The 14,031-nt window shown below is 42.9% G+C and overlaps 1 protein-coding gene across 1 annotated transcript; it reads right to left on the bottom strand.

Annotated features, from left to right (window-relative positions):
- Positions 1–233: 233 nt before the first annotated feature.
- Positions 234–11,004, bottom strand: LOC134572597 (H-2 class I histocompatibility antigen, Q9 alpha chain-like). Its single transcript, XM_063431660.1, has 4 exons — positions 10,950–11,004; positions 5,615–5,872; positions 1,748–2,026; positions 234–608 (listed from the first exon to the last, which is right to left on the bottom strand). Exons 1-4 carry the CDS (start codon positions 10,999–11,001, stop codon positions 283–285), a joined length of 915 nt encoding a protein of 304 aa, XP_063287730.1. The 5' UTR covers positions 11,002–11,004; the 3' UTR covers positions 234–282.
- Positions 11,005–14,031: the final 3,027 nt, after the last annotated feature.

The following is a 14,031-nucleotide window of genomic DNA, read 5'->3' on the forward strand; positions in this document are numbered from 1 at the left end:
TCAGCCCCAATACATACAGTAAAAAACAAAGAAACAAGTTACCTGCGCTCCTCCCAAATCCCTATGCATATTTCAACAAATAGGTTATTTAGTTTCTTCAATGTCCCTGAGAGAGTTTTTCTTTTGTTTGGAGATTATGGGGTGAAGGAGGGCCATACTGACTCACAATGTTGTTCTGTAATTAATATGTTACAACAGGAAAGCAGGGCAGGACAGAAAGATATAAAAAGTAGGAACAAAGCATTTAATCAAATTACAGAAACTTGAAAGAAAGAAACTGATTTAAAAATAACTGCATATAAGGACAGATACACTAACTGATCTTTCATGCAACTTACCCCACATCACAATGAATGTCTCATTCAGGCTGCGGTGATCCACATGGCAGGAGTATATCACCCCCTCCTCTGGCAGTACTTCCACTGTGACTGTGATCTGATAGGTGCCATCAGTATTGGGGAGGACCTGTTTGGCCTCATCTGATGGAATCTCTATACCGTTTCTCTTCCAAATCACATCCACATCCCGGGGGTAAAACCCGTACACCTGACACTGAAGCTCTGTGACCCCATCTGATTGGTGGCTGGAAACCTTCACCTCTGGGGGAACTGATGTTAAAGAAACAAGTTAAAATCATTGTCACTATCTCAACCTTCTACATCTATATGACATCAGTGATAACACAGGAATAGTTTATGTCCTATTATTTGTACTGCAGTTTACCTCCCCTTTTATTAGGCCCCTCTGGTGCTTCAAGGGGGGGGGGGGGGGGAGGTTAAGCACAACTAGATTTTTGGTTTGCCCGAATATCTGATTAAATCCTATGAGAAGCTGTGTGACTCAAGAAATTGAATATTCCTGGCTGTTCAATGGGCTTGTGTTCCTCCTCCATTGCACTTACTCCAGAATTGGGAGATACCCCTTTAATTAACACATTAACCAATTGGAAGATATTGGCAGATGATGTATTTATATATAACACAAAAACCTATATGGAATCAATTTTTACAAAAGGAGAAAAGAAAAAACAATTTAAAAAACAGAATTGGGCCATTTTCACAGGATTGTAAAGTAGGAATTGTCGGGAATTCAAAGTGACAGTAATTAGAGGAGGAGAGACAAACAATGGGGAGATTTATTAAAGTTTCCTTCCTAAGGTTTCTATTTCCTGTCTTCTGATACAACGTGTGTCCTGGCTGTAAAACTCTTAGTATGTTAGTAATATATTGCTGCATTTCATGGGAATTGATTAACCCCTTAAGGACCAAACTTCTGGAATAAAAGGGAGTCATGACATGTCACACATGTCATGTGTCCTTAAGGGGTTAACACAAACAGTGTGTGAGGTTTATAGATATTTTATAATTGCAGAAGTTTATAAGAAATAAAAATAACATAACACAGTCTCATTTTAACCTGATAACAATAGTAACAGTCTGAATAGCGAGCAGCATGTCTAGATCAGCAAATACTGTAATAATCTATCCTGAAAGCAAACTGTGTCAGAGCTGATCATGGATGATGCGCTCACTCCCATATTGATACCATGTGACCAGTACATTGTGCTAGAGATATATATAGATACATACCTTGTACCTTGTTACAGTCCGGGTTAGACTGCCCATGTTCTAACCTGCCTGTAAATAACATTATATCTGGATCCATGTATACAGCTATGTGTGCTATGGGCGGTGTACGTACAGCATTCTGTACACTGCAGATTGTAGATAGTATACTCTGTGCTCACCTCTCCTGTCCAGCTCCTCCTTGCCAAACTCAATGTATTTATTCAGCCATTCAATACACTCAGTCTGCAGGTAATACTGGGCTCTGTCCCCCGCTCGCTGCTCTGGGTTATTCCATCTCTGTGCGCTGAGCTGAGCCTGGTCTGTGATCGGAATATAAACCCCACGCTCGGTATCCAGATACAGGAAATCCTTCCCATCATACCCATACTGCCAGTACCCCCCGATACTGCCATCATCCCTCAGCTCACAGCCGTACATCTCCTGGAATGTATGGAGACCTGCAAACAGCACAGACACGTTACACTGGGGTTACACAGAGAGTGATACAGGGATTATTAAGGTAAATCATGTATCCCATTGCTATAATTCACTTTACACCCCTAGTAATGACCCCCTCTTCCCTGTGTTGAGTTGTTGCTGTAACCTCACTCAGCAGATATTTTACAGAGAATCTCTGGTCATTATGTGAAACATTATGGCTGAGTGCGGAGTCTAATGCAGGAATACAAGTTACCAGCATATTCCTCCAACATATACAGAGCTATTCACTAAAGTGAGAATTGCAGGGAATTCAGAGTGAATATCAAATTCAAGGCCAAAGTAGTCAAACTGAGAGCAAAGCTGACTGGGAGAATTTTTCCAGTTCGGCTATTTTGACCTTAAATTTGATTTTCACATTGAATTCACACACAACACTCTAAATTCTCCTCTCCCTGTGACAGATTATCAGGTACAGAGAGAGCCAGGTAAGTGCGGCTAACGTTAATATCTAATTACTGATTGGAATGTTTCAGTTTTGCTGGACACTAAGTTGCACTGACTGTGTGTTTATATAACGTCAGTCCATGAAGGAACTTCCCAGGATCATCACAAGGATTCTTAATGGTAACTGACTGTGTGACTTTTAATTATTATGTTAATAAGTATTTCATTACTTTCTTTAAATAACCCACAGCCTTTCTTGACTGTATTTATTTTGAGAACATTCACTTTCCATAACCCATGAGGATGACAGAATGAGTTGGGTAATTATAATTATATTTAGGAGGGAGCTGACTTTATCCAATGTAAACACACTATGCATTTGAGCGCCTTTTGGAAAGTAAAAGTATGAATTTACTATTTAAAGCTGGATTTATATTAGTTTATATAACAGATGTATTTCTATCAGCTGTCATTGCTGTTCTATAGGGCTATCTCTGTATTAATATATTATACCAGTATTGGCAGCTATCTCACACTGATACACTGTATACCGCTCAGTATGGATGGCAGGGCCGGACTGGGAATTAAAAGCAGCCCTGGAAAAAAAGATTTACCAGCCCCATAATGCGTCGCGCCAGCATAGTGTGCAGATACAGAGTTAGAAAAGAGAACTTAAAATTAAAAACTATTACTCCAACGTAAAGAAAAGCACTCATAGGCTTCAAAATAAACAAAAGTGCTGATTTATTTTAAGCAGACGTGCATGTAATCAATGTTTCAGTCCAACTACCTTGACATATTAAGGAAAGCTTGGTAATGGGACTGAAATAGTGAATGTATGTATGGCACAACTGTAAAAAATTGACGTTATCTTATTTATATTGAAGTCCTGTGGGTGCGCGCTTCACTTTAAATATGTTATTGTAAATATAAAAGGCATAATTTTATATATATATATATATATATATATATATATATATATATATATGTGTGTATATATATATATATATGTGTGTGTGTATGTATGTATGTATGTATATATATATATATGTATGTATGTATATATATATGTATATAACTAATACACACATTAATATACATGTCATATACCATTGGAGGATCCAGAGCCTGATCCCGGGAGGGGAAAAAAATCCATGTACAATAACCAGTACTGCTCTGTGTAGTGGTTATTGCGCAAGGAGTGCCGGGACCCCTTCACAGAGTAAGAAGTCAAACCGTTTAAAACCCCTTAAGGACACATGACATGTGTGACATGTCATGATTCCATTTTATTCCAGAAGTTTGGTCCTTAAGGGGTTAAGAACAGTTTGACAACTTACCTGGGGTCTGCTGGGATATGGGGCTGTAGTAGGGTATAGGAGCAGTGGTGCAATGTGTGAGGGGTGCAGTGTGTGTGTGAAAGGTTCAGTGTATGTGTGTGTGTGGGGGGGGGGGTGTAGTGTGTGAATGCGTAGGGTGTGTGGGGAAATGTGTGTATGGGGGGGCTGTGAATGTGTGTGTGGGGGGCTTTAAATGTGTGTGGGGGGCAATGTGTGCATGTGTATGGTGTGTGTGTGGGGGTAGTGTGTCTATGGGGCTAGAGTTCACTTTCAACACTGCGACCACCAGGGGAGAGCCTCGTGGGGGGGTGGGGGGGGGGAGAGGAGTCTCCCCTCTCCTTCCCAGTCTCTCTCTTCCCCCTCTGCCTTTCTCCCCCTCCCCTTGTGTGTGTCTCTCCTTTCTCCCTCTGTTTCTCTCTTCCCCCTCCCCTTGTGTGTCTCTCTCCTTTCTCCCTGTCTCTCTCTTCCCCTCTGTCTCTGTCTCCCCCCCTTTCCCTGTGTCTCCCTCTCCTCCACATCTCTCTTCCCCTCTTTCTCCTCCCTTTCCCTGTGTCTCTCTCCCCCACATCTCTCTTCCCCACATCTCTCTTCCCCTCTGTCTCTTCCCCCCTTTCCCTCTCTCTCCCCCACATATCTCTTCCCCTCTGTCTCTCTCCCCCCTTTCTATGTGTCTCTCTCTCCCCCACACATCTCTTCCCATCTGTCTCTCTCCCCCACATATCTCTTCCCCTCTGTCTCTCTCCCCCTTTCCATGTGTCTCTCTCTCTCTCTCTCCCACATATCTCTTCCCCTGTCTCTCTATTCTCCCCCCTCTGCCTCTTTCTCCCTCCTTTCCCTGTGGCACTCTCCCTCCCCCTCTGTCTCTCTATTCTCCCCCCTCTGTCTCTCTATTCTCCCTCCTTTTCCTGTGGCACTCTCCCTCCCCCTCTGTCTCTTTCTTTCACCCCCCCCATCTCTTTCTTGCACCCCCCTGTCTCTTTTTTGCACCCCCTCTGTCTCTTTCTTGCACCCCCCACCCATTCTCCCTCCCCTTCTGTCACTTTCTTGCACCCCCCATTCTCCCTCCCCCTCTGTCTTTCTTGCACCCCCCATTCTCCCTCCCCTTCTGTCTCTTTCTTGCACCCCCCACCACCCATTCTCCCTCCCCCTCTGTCTCTTTCTTGCACCCCCCCACCCATTCTCCCTCCCCCTCTGTCTCTTTCTTGCACCCCCCCCACCCATTCTCCCTCCCGCTCTGTCTCTTTCTTGCACCCCCCCACCCATTCTCCCTCCCCTTCTGTCACTTTCTTGCACCCCCCCATTCTCCCTCCCCTATGTCTCTTTCTTGCACCCCCCACCCATTCTCCCTCCCCTTCTTGCACTTTCTTGCACCTACCTAAGAGGAGTCAGGGCGGGAAGCGCGTTCCACGCTACAGCCTCGCCGGTCCGGCGGCATTTCTAATGCTGGGGGCTGAGCCTGAAGGAGGAGGGAGGAGCATGTCTCTGTACCATGCTCCCTCGCGGTTCCTGTGCTGTGAATTGTGGGAACCGCGAGGGAGCATGGTACAGAGACATGCTCCTCCCTCCTCCTTCAGGCTCAGCCCCCAGCATTAGAAATGCCGCCGGACCGGCGAGGCAGCCACCCGGTCCGGCGGCTCAGAGTATGTGCCACCGGACCGGCCACCCGGTGGCACATACATTGCCAGAGCAGCCCCCAGGTGCCGCGGCCCACCGGGAAATTTCCCGGTATCCCGGTGGGCCAGTCCGGCCCTGATGGATGGATGCATTGTGATATTAAACACATAAACAATGTCTGCACTTAAACATTGCCACATGTCTCACCTCCAGTCTGGTTATAGCGATGCATTGCTATCCTCACATTGAGTTTGTGTGTAGCCTCAGCTTCTTTGTTGATCTCTGTCTCTCCCTCCCAGTAATCGGGTCCCAGTCTCTCCATCCACGGAGTCACAGGAACAGCCCGGCCGATGTCGCTGCTGTATGTTTTAATCTGTATCCCGTCCACATAGCCAACAGAAATGTACTCCGGTAGCCCATGTCCTGGAGCTGAGACTGCCGTGTGATAATACTGGAGAGAGTGACCTGAAAATAAAATATAGAGATGCAGGAAAGTCTGTAATGACATTAATAAAACTTACATTTTATTTTATAATCTGAAAAATGGCCACTAGGGGTCACTAGCATGTTCCAAGCCGTCACACAACGCTGAAACTAGCACCGTTCTATATACTGAGGGAAAGTGAGAATTCAAAGTGATTTTAAGATTTTAGGCCAAAATAGCTGAACTGAAAGCATGGCTGCCTTAAATTTGAAATTCGTTTTTAATTCACTTTGAATTCTCACTGTAGTGAATAACCCTGTCAATTTCTTAAAGGGACTCTCCAGTGCCAGGAAAACCAACCGTTTTCCTGGCACTATACGCCCCCTCTTCCTCCCACTCATCCCAGGTTGCTGAAGGGGTCAAAACCCCTTCAGTGACTTACCTGTATCCAGCGCCGATGTCCCTTGGCGCTGGATCAGGCTCCGCCTACGCTCCTTCCCCGCCAGATAACGTCCTATTGAGCATGCGCGGCCGGCGGCAGGGGAGACCTAATGCACATGCACGGCAATGCCGTGCACACACATTAGACCTCCCCATAGGAAAGCATTGAATAATGCTTTCAATGCTTTCCTATGGGGATTTCAGCAACGCTGGAGGTCCTCACATAGCGTGAGGACGTCCAGTGACGTTATAGCACACTTTCCGTGTTCTATGAACACAGAAGTGCCCTCTAGTGGCTATCTATTAGACAGCCACTAGAGGAGGAGTTAACCCTGCAAGGTGATTATTGCAGTTTATGAAAACTGCAATAATTACACTTGCAAGGTTAAGGGTAGTGGGAGTTGGCACCCATACCACTCCAATGGGCAGAAGTGGTCTGGGAGCCTGGAGTGTCCCTTTTAAGAGATTCTAGAGGCGTCCAGACAAATTAACCTCATTAAAGGGATCCGCTTGCTGTGTCCCTGTGGTTTTAATCCTACAAGTAAAAACATTGTGTTTCTGTAGGTTCGGCAATGTTTACAGTGAAGGGTTAAAAAGGCTCCAAAGGCCGTCACAATGACCGGCACTAGTGTCACTACTCAGATGGTCTCATAGAGGTGATGTGACTAATGCAGCACAGTGTTTTGCTGCCCATGTGCTCTAACCTCGCAATGCTTTCCTACAGGAAATCACTGAATTGGCTGAGATCATTTCTGAGGCTGGCTGCAGAGAGACCACCGCAGCGTGTTAACCTTATTAATTGACTCGAGAGGGAAGGTAACTAAACTGCCATGAGACACTATAATGTTAGGAGTACACAGTTACACATTTGTATCCCTAACACTGTAGTTTCCTTGAAAGATAATTAAATAAACCACAGCAAATAAAATAATTAGTTAAAGATATTGTTACGCAGTTATTTCAGAAGCTTCCTTTAAGAAACATAGTTGCTAGCAATACACAGAGGTTGGTAGCTTTAGCACTGTGTCACTAACTGGGGCAGTTTTGTGACTCCCAGTGGCCAGTTTTAAGATTAGAAATTAATCGTTAAGTTTTAAACATTAACTTAGGCCTTTTTTCTGGACTTATTTTTAGATTTCAGAAGCCCATTCCTCCACCTTCAGTTTCAGCGGAGGCTTTAGCCAGGAGCCCCATGAGCCAGACACAGAGCGTTTCAAGGAGTGAAGTGGGCTCAGAGAACAGAATACACATTTCATACTCACCTTACTATTTTTTAGGGGGGGCGGGGGGTTGTGTGTTTCTGTTTTTGAAGATATAATTACGTTTGTATTTGAGGGTGTCAATATGTATGTGTGTATGAGAGTGCAATTGTGTCTGTGTGGGTTTCTGTGTCTGAGTGAGTGAAGGTGCCAAACACACTATATATTATTATTTATGGCACCCATTTATTAACACACACATACACCAACTCTCCAATCACACACCTCTGCATTCATATAAAGCACAAACTAACACTCTATAGAAAAATAACCCTGCATTCACACACACAGTGACATCTCATACAGATACACGCCTACGTTATTGATACAGTTTGTAGGTGTTATTGCTGTGGAGCACGCACAATGCATATTACATTACAGAGTCACACAGCAACAAAACAAACAGTAACATGAATTATTGATATTTTTTTTCGTCCTTACTGCAATTAAATATTTTTACACTAACTACACCTGAGAGGGGTTAGTGTGAGAATTCCGCAGATTATGTCTGGCAGAGGATTATGGGAATTGTCGTTCAACAGAAGCTGAGGAAGGCAATGCAACCCTTATTTGAACGAGATAGCAATATAATAATAATCCTCACAGAAAATGGGTTCATGTCTTTATTATGACTTTTATATTAGATTGTACAGTGCTATGGAATTTGCTGGCACTATATAAATAATAAAATAATAATGCTCTCACTGCTTCTATCTAATTATTAACAGCCAGGGGGCAGGGTGTGGATACACAAACAGGAATGTTGCTTAACTTGATAAACAGGATAGAAACAAAACACATTTTTTATTTGAATAATGTGGTAGAAAATTCCTACCGAATTCTTGGTTGTTTATGTTCCCTTCTTTTTTACAGAACAAGTAATATCACAATATAGATTTAAAAATAAATATATAAACACTCTATTAAATGACTAATCCATTCATAAGTGCAGTCACACACAACAAAATAAAATAAAAGGTGAAAAAACAAAATGTGAGGAAAGATGTGAAAAAAAGAGTCCTACGGTAGTGGTGAGATTCAGCTAGTTCGCACCGGTTCATGCGAACCTGTTGCTTAAATTTAACAAGTTCGCCGAACCATTAGCGAAGCCGGCCCCCACCTGGTGCACAAAAATAAAGAGATTTCTGCGCTCCCTCTGTCTGCAGGCAGCGTGCGGCTCCATAAAGGAACTACACGCACACTATGCTAGCTTCGGGAGTGCATCCCGCTCTGCGTAGGAGTGCCCGGTGTCACGTGACTACCTGGCGCTCAGTGTGAAAGAGGCAGGGCACTCCGCTGGACGTGGAAAATCCCTCCTCCCCTGCCTGGACAGATAACAACTAACTGTAACTGTGGCTGCCTACCATTTGGAGAAAGAGGGAGAGAGAGAGGGGGACATGGAGAGAAAGGGCAAGAGGAAATGAAGGGGAGGGGGCAGAAATGGTAGAGGAATTTGGAGAGAAGGGGCAAGGAGACAGGAATAGTAGGCAAACATGGAGAAAATGGCAAGTAGACATGGAGGGGAGGGGGACAGAAATGGTAGGGGAACATGGAGGGGAGGGCAAGGGGACATGGAGAAAAGGCCAAGGGGGACATAGAGAGGAGTGGGACATGGATTAGAGGGGGCATCTAACTGTAACTGTGACTGACAGGCTGCCTACCATTTGGAGAAAGAGGGAGAGAGAGAGGGGGACGTGGAGAGAAGGGTCAAGGGGTCATGGAGGGGAGGGGGCAGAAATGGTAGAGGAACTTGGAGAGCCGGACATGAATGGTAGGTGGACATGGAGGGGAGGGCAAGGGGACATGGAGAGGAGGAGGACAAGGATGGTAGGGGGACATGGAGAGAAGGGGCAAGGGGACAGCAATGGTAGGGAAACATGGAGAGAAGGGGTAAGGGGACATGGAGGGACGAAGACTGGAATGGTAGGGGAACATGGAGTGAAGGGGTAAGGGGACATGGAGGGAAGAAGACTGGAATGGTAGGGGAACATGGAGTAAAGGAGTAAGGGGACATGGAGGGAAGAAGACTGGAATCGTAGGGGAACATGGAGTGAAGGGGTAAGGGGACATGGAGGGAAGAAGGTTGGAATGGTAGGGGAACATGGAGAGAAAGGCAAGGGGACATGGAGGGTAGGGCAACATGGAGAGAAGGGGAACATGGATGAAAGGGGATAGGAGACAAGGAGGGGAGAGAGACATGGATGAAATGGATAGGGGCACATGGAGAGGAAGATGATATGGATGGAAGGGGGAGGTAGACATGGATTGAATGGGTTAGGGGACATGGAGATGAGGGGAACATTGATGCAAGGGGTTAGGGGACAAAGAGAGAGAGATATGGTTAAAAAGGGTAGGGGTATGGTAGGGGTATGGAGGGGAGGGGGGGATACATGGACGGAAAGGGTTTGGGGACATGGATGGAAAAGGGGTGGGAGACATGGGTGGAAGGGACTCTGTCGATGTGCGTGCATGCATTACATATGAAAAGTCAGAACTAGATAATAAAAGTTTTTAATCCCACTTCTATCCTAAGGGATTATATCACCAAGGATTATCCCTAAGTATATTCTCTTCTGTAATTTTATATCAGTGCTAAAGTAACTGTCAATTAGAAAAGTTATTCAGTAAAGTGACAATTCAAGGTGAAATTCAAATTTAAGGGCCAGAGTAGCCGAACTGAATGGATGGCTGACTTAGAGAATGTTTCCAGTTCGGCTATTCTGACCTTAGATGTGAAATTTACTATAAATTCACCTTGAATTCCCACTTTAGTGAATAACGCTGTAGATCTCAGGTAATCGAGAGGATCGGCCTGTTTACCAGTCACAATAGTAAACTGTGTGAGAAACCAACCTCTGTGTGTTACACACTCTGTATGATATATGTTATATATTGCACAGCCTACTGGTCTCACAGATAAATAAAAGTAAATATAAAAACTTTATAAAATATAAAACTTTGTATTCACAGTCAGAACTTGGGCGGCAGCCATAATACATACACTAGCCACAAAGACCTTACTATTGGAGGTCAACCTGGCTAAACAGCACTTTAATACACAAGCAGGTGGGAGGTTTAGTAAAATGATGATAGTAAACTGTAACAGAAATTCTAGTAAGGGAGAGTCCGGGCCTTTATAAGGAGAGATGGTAAATGGAATAGAGAAACGAGGAGGGGAATTCTCAAGTAGTCGTAGGGTAGTCTATGACATAAATCTGTCAGGTGAAGAGAAGGACAAGAGTATGCAGGTGTGTAATAATACATTTAGACACATAGTGTGAACTCCTGTGAAGCATGTTAATGTCCCCAAATGGTGAAATTACCACGACAGTACCACTACACACAATAATTACTTATTCTATCTCTGTTTTACCAGTAGAACTATCTAGTATAGAAATATTCTATATGCTATACTCACCTGAATAGATGGTAGGGGCCTGAAGGACTACCAGAAAAAGGACAGGAAACATCTTCTCGTGAGTCAAACCACAATCTGTCAGACTTCACTCAATGAGGTTGTACAAACACTGCTGTGAAACAAGATAATTGAATGAAGCTGAAAGCGGATGGAATGTAATTTGACACTATCCAGTTACTAACTCATAAACACTGAGTTCAGGTAAATTTAATTTAATTGAAAGTGGAGCTTCTGTGTAAGACAGGTGGCATGATGCTGTTGGTTGTGGAACCCCGTCCATCCTGGTGGGAGGGCGTGAGCTAACCTGACATAACAAAAACAGCCATGAAACTGTCCTGTCATAAACACAAAAACTGTCAGTGACAAATACCTCTTGCCAGCTAACTGAATGACAGGAAGTTGTGTAACCGACTATTCCAGTTGTGAAGATGAACATTATATGAACATGAACAAAAGTAAATTGAAGCTGCTAATATATGTAGTGAGGACAGAATAGAGGGGTTAACCCTTCACAAAAGTTTAAATGTAGAGAGCGAGAGAACATAATCTGTCCTAGTACAGATAAATTCCTAAATACATTTTACACATAAAATATAACGTTTAATCAGTATTGTTAAAAAAAAAAAAAAAGGGAATAAATATCCTAAAGACACAGGAATACAAGGGGTTAAAGAAATATATACAGGGGATAAATATATACAGGAAGAGTAGTGACCAAAGATAGGTACCTATGTAGAGAATTTAGTGTGTAAGGAGATAATTGTTGGGTGTCTACCAGGATGTAACAAAAAATTGCTACAGTTGTATAAACTCCTGGTTGAACGAATTAGTTGCTTTTCATTACATCAAATGGCTGAAGAAAGGCAGCTACTAGAGATTAAACTAATATATGAAACAATGTTAAAGGATCACTATAGGGCAGGGTTTCCCAATTCATTTTCCCATTGGAACCCTTTGACATGGTATAGCAAAACTTTGGAACCCCTACAAAATAATGTGTGCCGTAGAGTAGCGCAGAACAACGCAGCGGAAACCTTTTAATGAGCAGAGTGTAATGTTCTCTTTTGCTGGCAAATTCTTTGTATATCTGGTTTAATTGTTGACAATTGTATTCGCATGTCTGCAGTTGCGTCAAGTCGATTTTGATACTTTGTTTTTGTTGCAGAGTAGAGCGAGAATCCAGCGAATGGCAACAGAACTTTGATTGCCCGCTTGGACAATTCTGGGTATTCTTCGCGTAAATCACCCCAAAAAGCAATAAGAGAAACTTCTTTAAATTTTAGACTTAGTTGACCGTCAGAAGTTATAGCGATCAGATTCTCAAAATCTACAAAACTCCTGACGCAATTCAAACATTCTAACAAGGACTTTACCACGTGATAGCCAGCGGACTTCTGAATGCAAAAGCAGAGCAGAGTGGCGACTACCCATATCTTCACATATTATTTTAAATAGTCCGGACTGTAATGGTCGACTTTTTATAAAATTAATAATCTGGACCGATTCATCAAGCACAGTTTTAAGTGAGATTGAAATATTTTTAGCTAGCGGTGCATGTCTGTGAAGAACACACTGAGAACAGGTGCTGTTTTTCGCTACATTTCTTATTCGTGTCACAGCGCCGGCCACTTTCCCAACCATTGCTTTGGCACCATCACTGCACACATCTACACATTTATCCCAAATTATACTGTGTGCGTTCATGAACGTTTGGATATAGTTATTAAAGATGTTCTCACCAGTGGTATGAGTATTTAAAGTTTCACACAGAAGCAAGTCTTCTTCAATCTGTTTGTCAAAATGATATCTAACAAAAACCAAAAAAACTGAAAGTCCTGCAACATCTGTGGCTTTGTCTAATTGCAGCGAGTACCCATCACATTGATGCAGTCGAGAAATTAGTTCAGTATGGATGTCATCAGCAAGATCATGAATACGGCGCAAAACTGTGTTGTTGGAAAGTGGCACAGCTTCAATTTTTTTAGATCAACTTCTCACTTAAAATACATGACACTATTTCTTTTGCACATGGTTTTATTAGTGATTCCCCAATTGTGTGTGTGCTTCTCCTGCAAGTGCTATGCGGTAACTCACTCCGTAAGAAGCCTCTGTGGCTTTTTCATTAGCATGTTGAAATTTTTTGCTCATAAATTGTTTACTCTTCTGTTACTCATTTAGATTTCGCTTAAAAAAGTCAATGTCTTTATCTTTGTACTCTGCGCGGTTTTGCTCAAAATGACCATGTAATTTAGCCGTTTGCTAATGAACTGTTTGGCAATATTTTATTGCAAAGTACGCATTGTGCTTCAGGAAAATCTTCATTTCTGGCACTAGTGAATCCAAATGACAAGTAGCTATCATCATATTTTCTCTTCTTTGTTTGAGAAGAAGATTGGCTAGCATTGTGTGCTTTTCCTTTTTTTTTTTTTGACTTGTCACTTGTCTCTGCTATTTGAAGAACAGTAGATACAACTATTTCGGGCATGTTTTCAGGATTTTTACTTATATCTTCTTTCTCAGTTTCTATAAGTGCCGAACAAGCAGAAGTAGTAATAATTTTTCTCTGAAGAGTTCCCTGCTTTAACCAGCTTTCCAAATTCATGGTTGTTTATTGGTAAAAATAAAAATAAAAAAAAAGATTTGAACACTTTGAAACAATACAGATTGTTGATCTGACTGAAAAGGAGGCTGATTTTGATAACGCTCTTAGAAAGAACTAAACGTATGCAGGATTTTTGGTTAGACGTGGAGCAAAAAGATTTGAACACTTTCAAAAATACAGTTAACAGTTTTTGGCCCCTGACAGAATCTTTCAATGCCCCTGACAGAGTCTTTCAATGCCCCTTACAGAGTCTTTTAATGTCCCTTACAGAGTCTTTCAATGCCCCTGACAGAGTCTTTTAATGTCCCTTACAGAGCCTTTCAATGACCCTAGCAGAGTCTTTCAGTGCCCCTGGCAGAGTCTTTCAATGTCCCTTACAGAGTCTTTTAATGTCCCTTACAGAGTCTTTCAATGCCCCTGACAGAGTCTTTTAATGTCCCTTACAGAGCCTTTCAATGACCCTAGCAGAGTCTTTCAGTG

This window comes from Pelobates fuscus, chromosome 9 (assembly GCF_036172605.1).
Source record: "Pelobates fuscus isolate aPelFus1 chromosome 9, aPelFus1.pri, whole genome shotgun sequence".
Lineage (NCBI taxonomy): Eukaryota > Metazoa > Chordata > Amphibia > Anura > Pelobatidae > Pelobates > Pelobates fuscus.

Bases quoted from the DNA above. Each gene is read 5' to 3' on its own strand.
- LOC134572597 (XM_063431660.1), bottom strand. From the start codon at position 11,001: ATGTTTCCTGTCCTTTTTCTGGTAGTCCTTCAGGCCCCTACCATCTAT. The intron at 2,027-5,614 runs GTGAGACATGTG...TGCTGTTTGCAG, and splicing joins TCGCTATAACCAGACTGGAG to GTCTCCATACATTCCAGGAG. The intron at 609-1,747 runs GTGAGCACAGAG...CTTTAACATCAG, and splicing joins GGAGGAGCTGGACAGGAGAG to TTCCCCCAGAGGTGAAGGTT.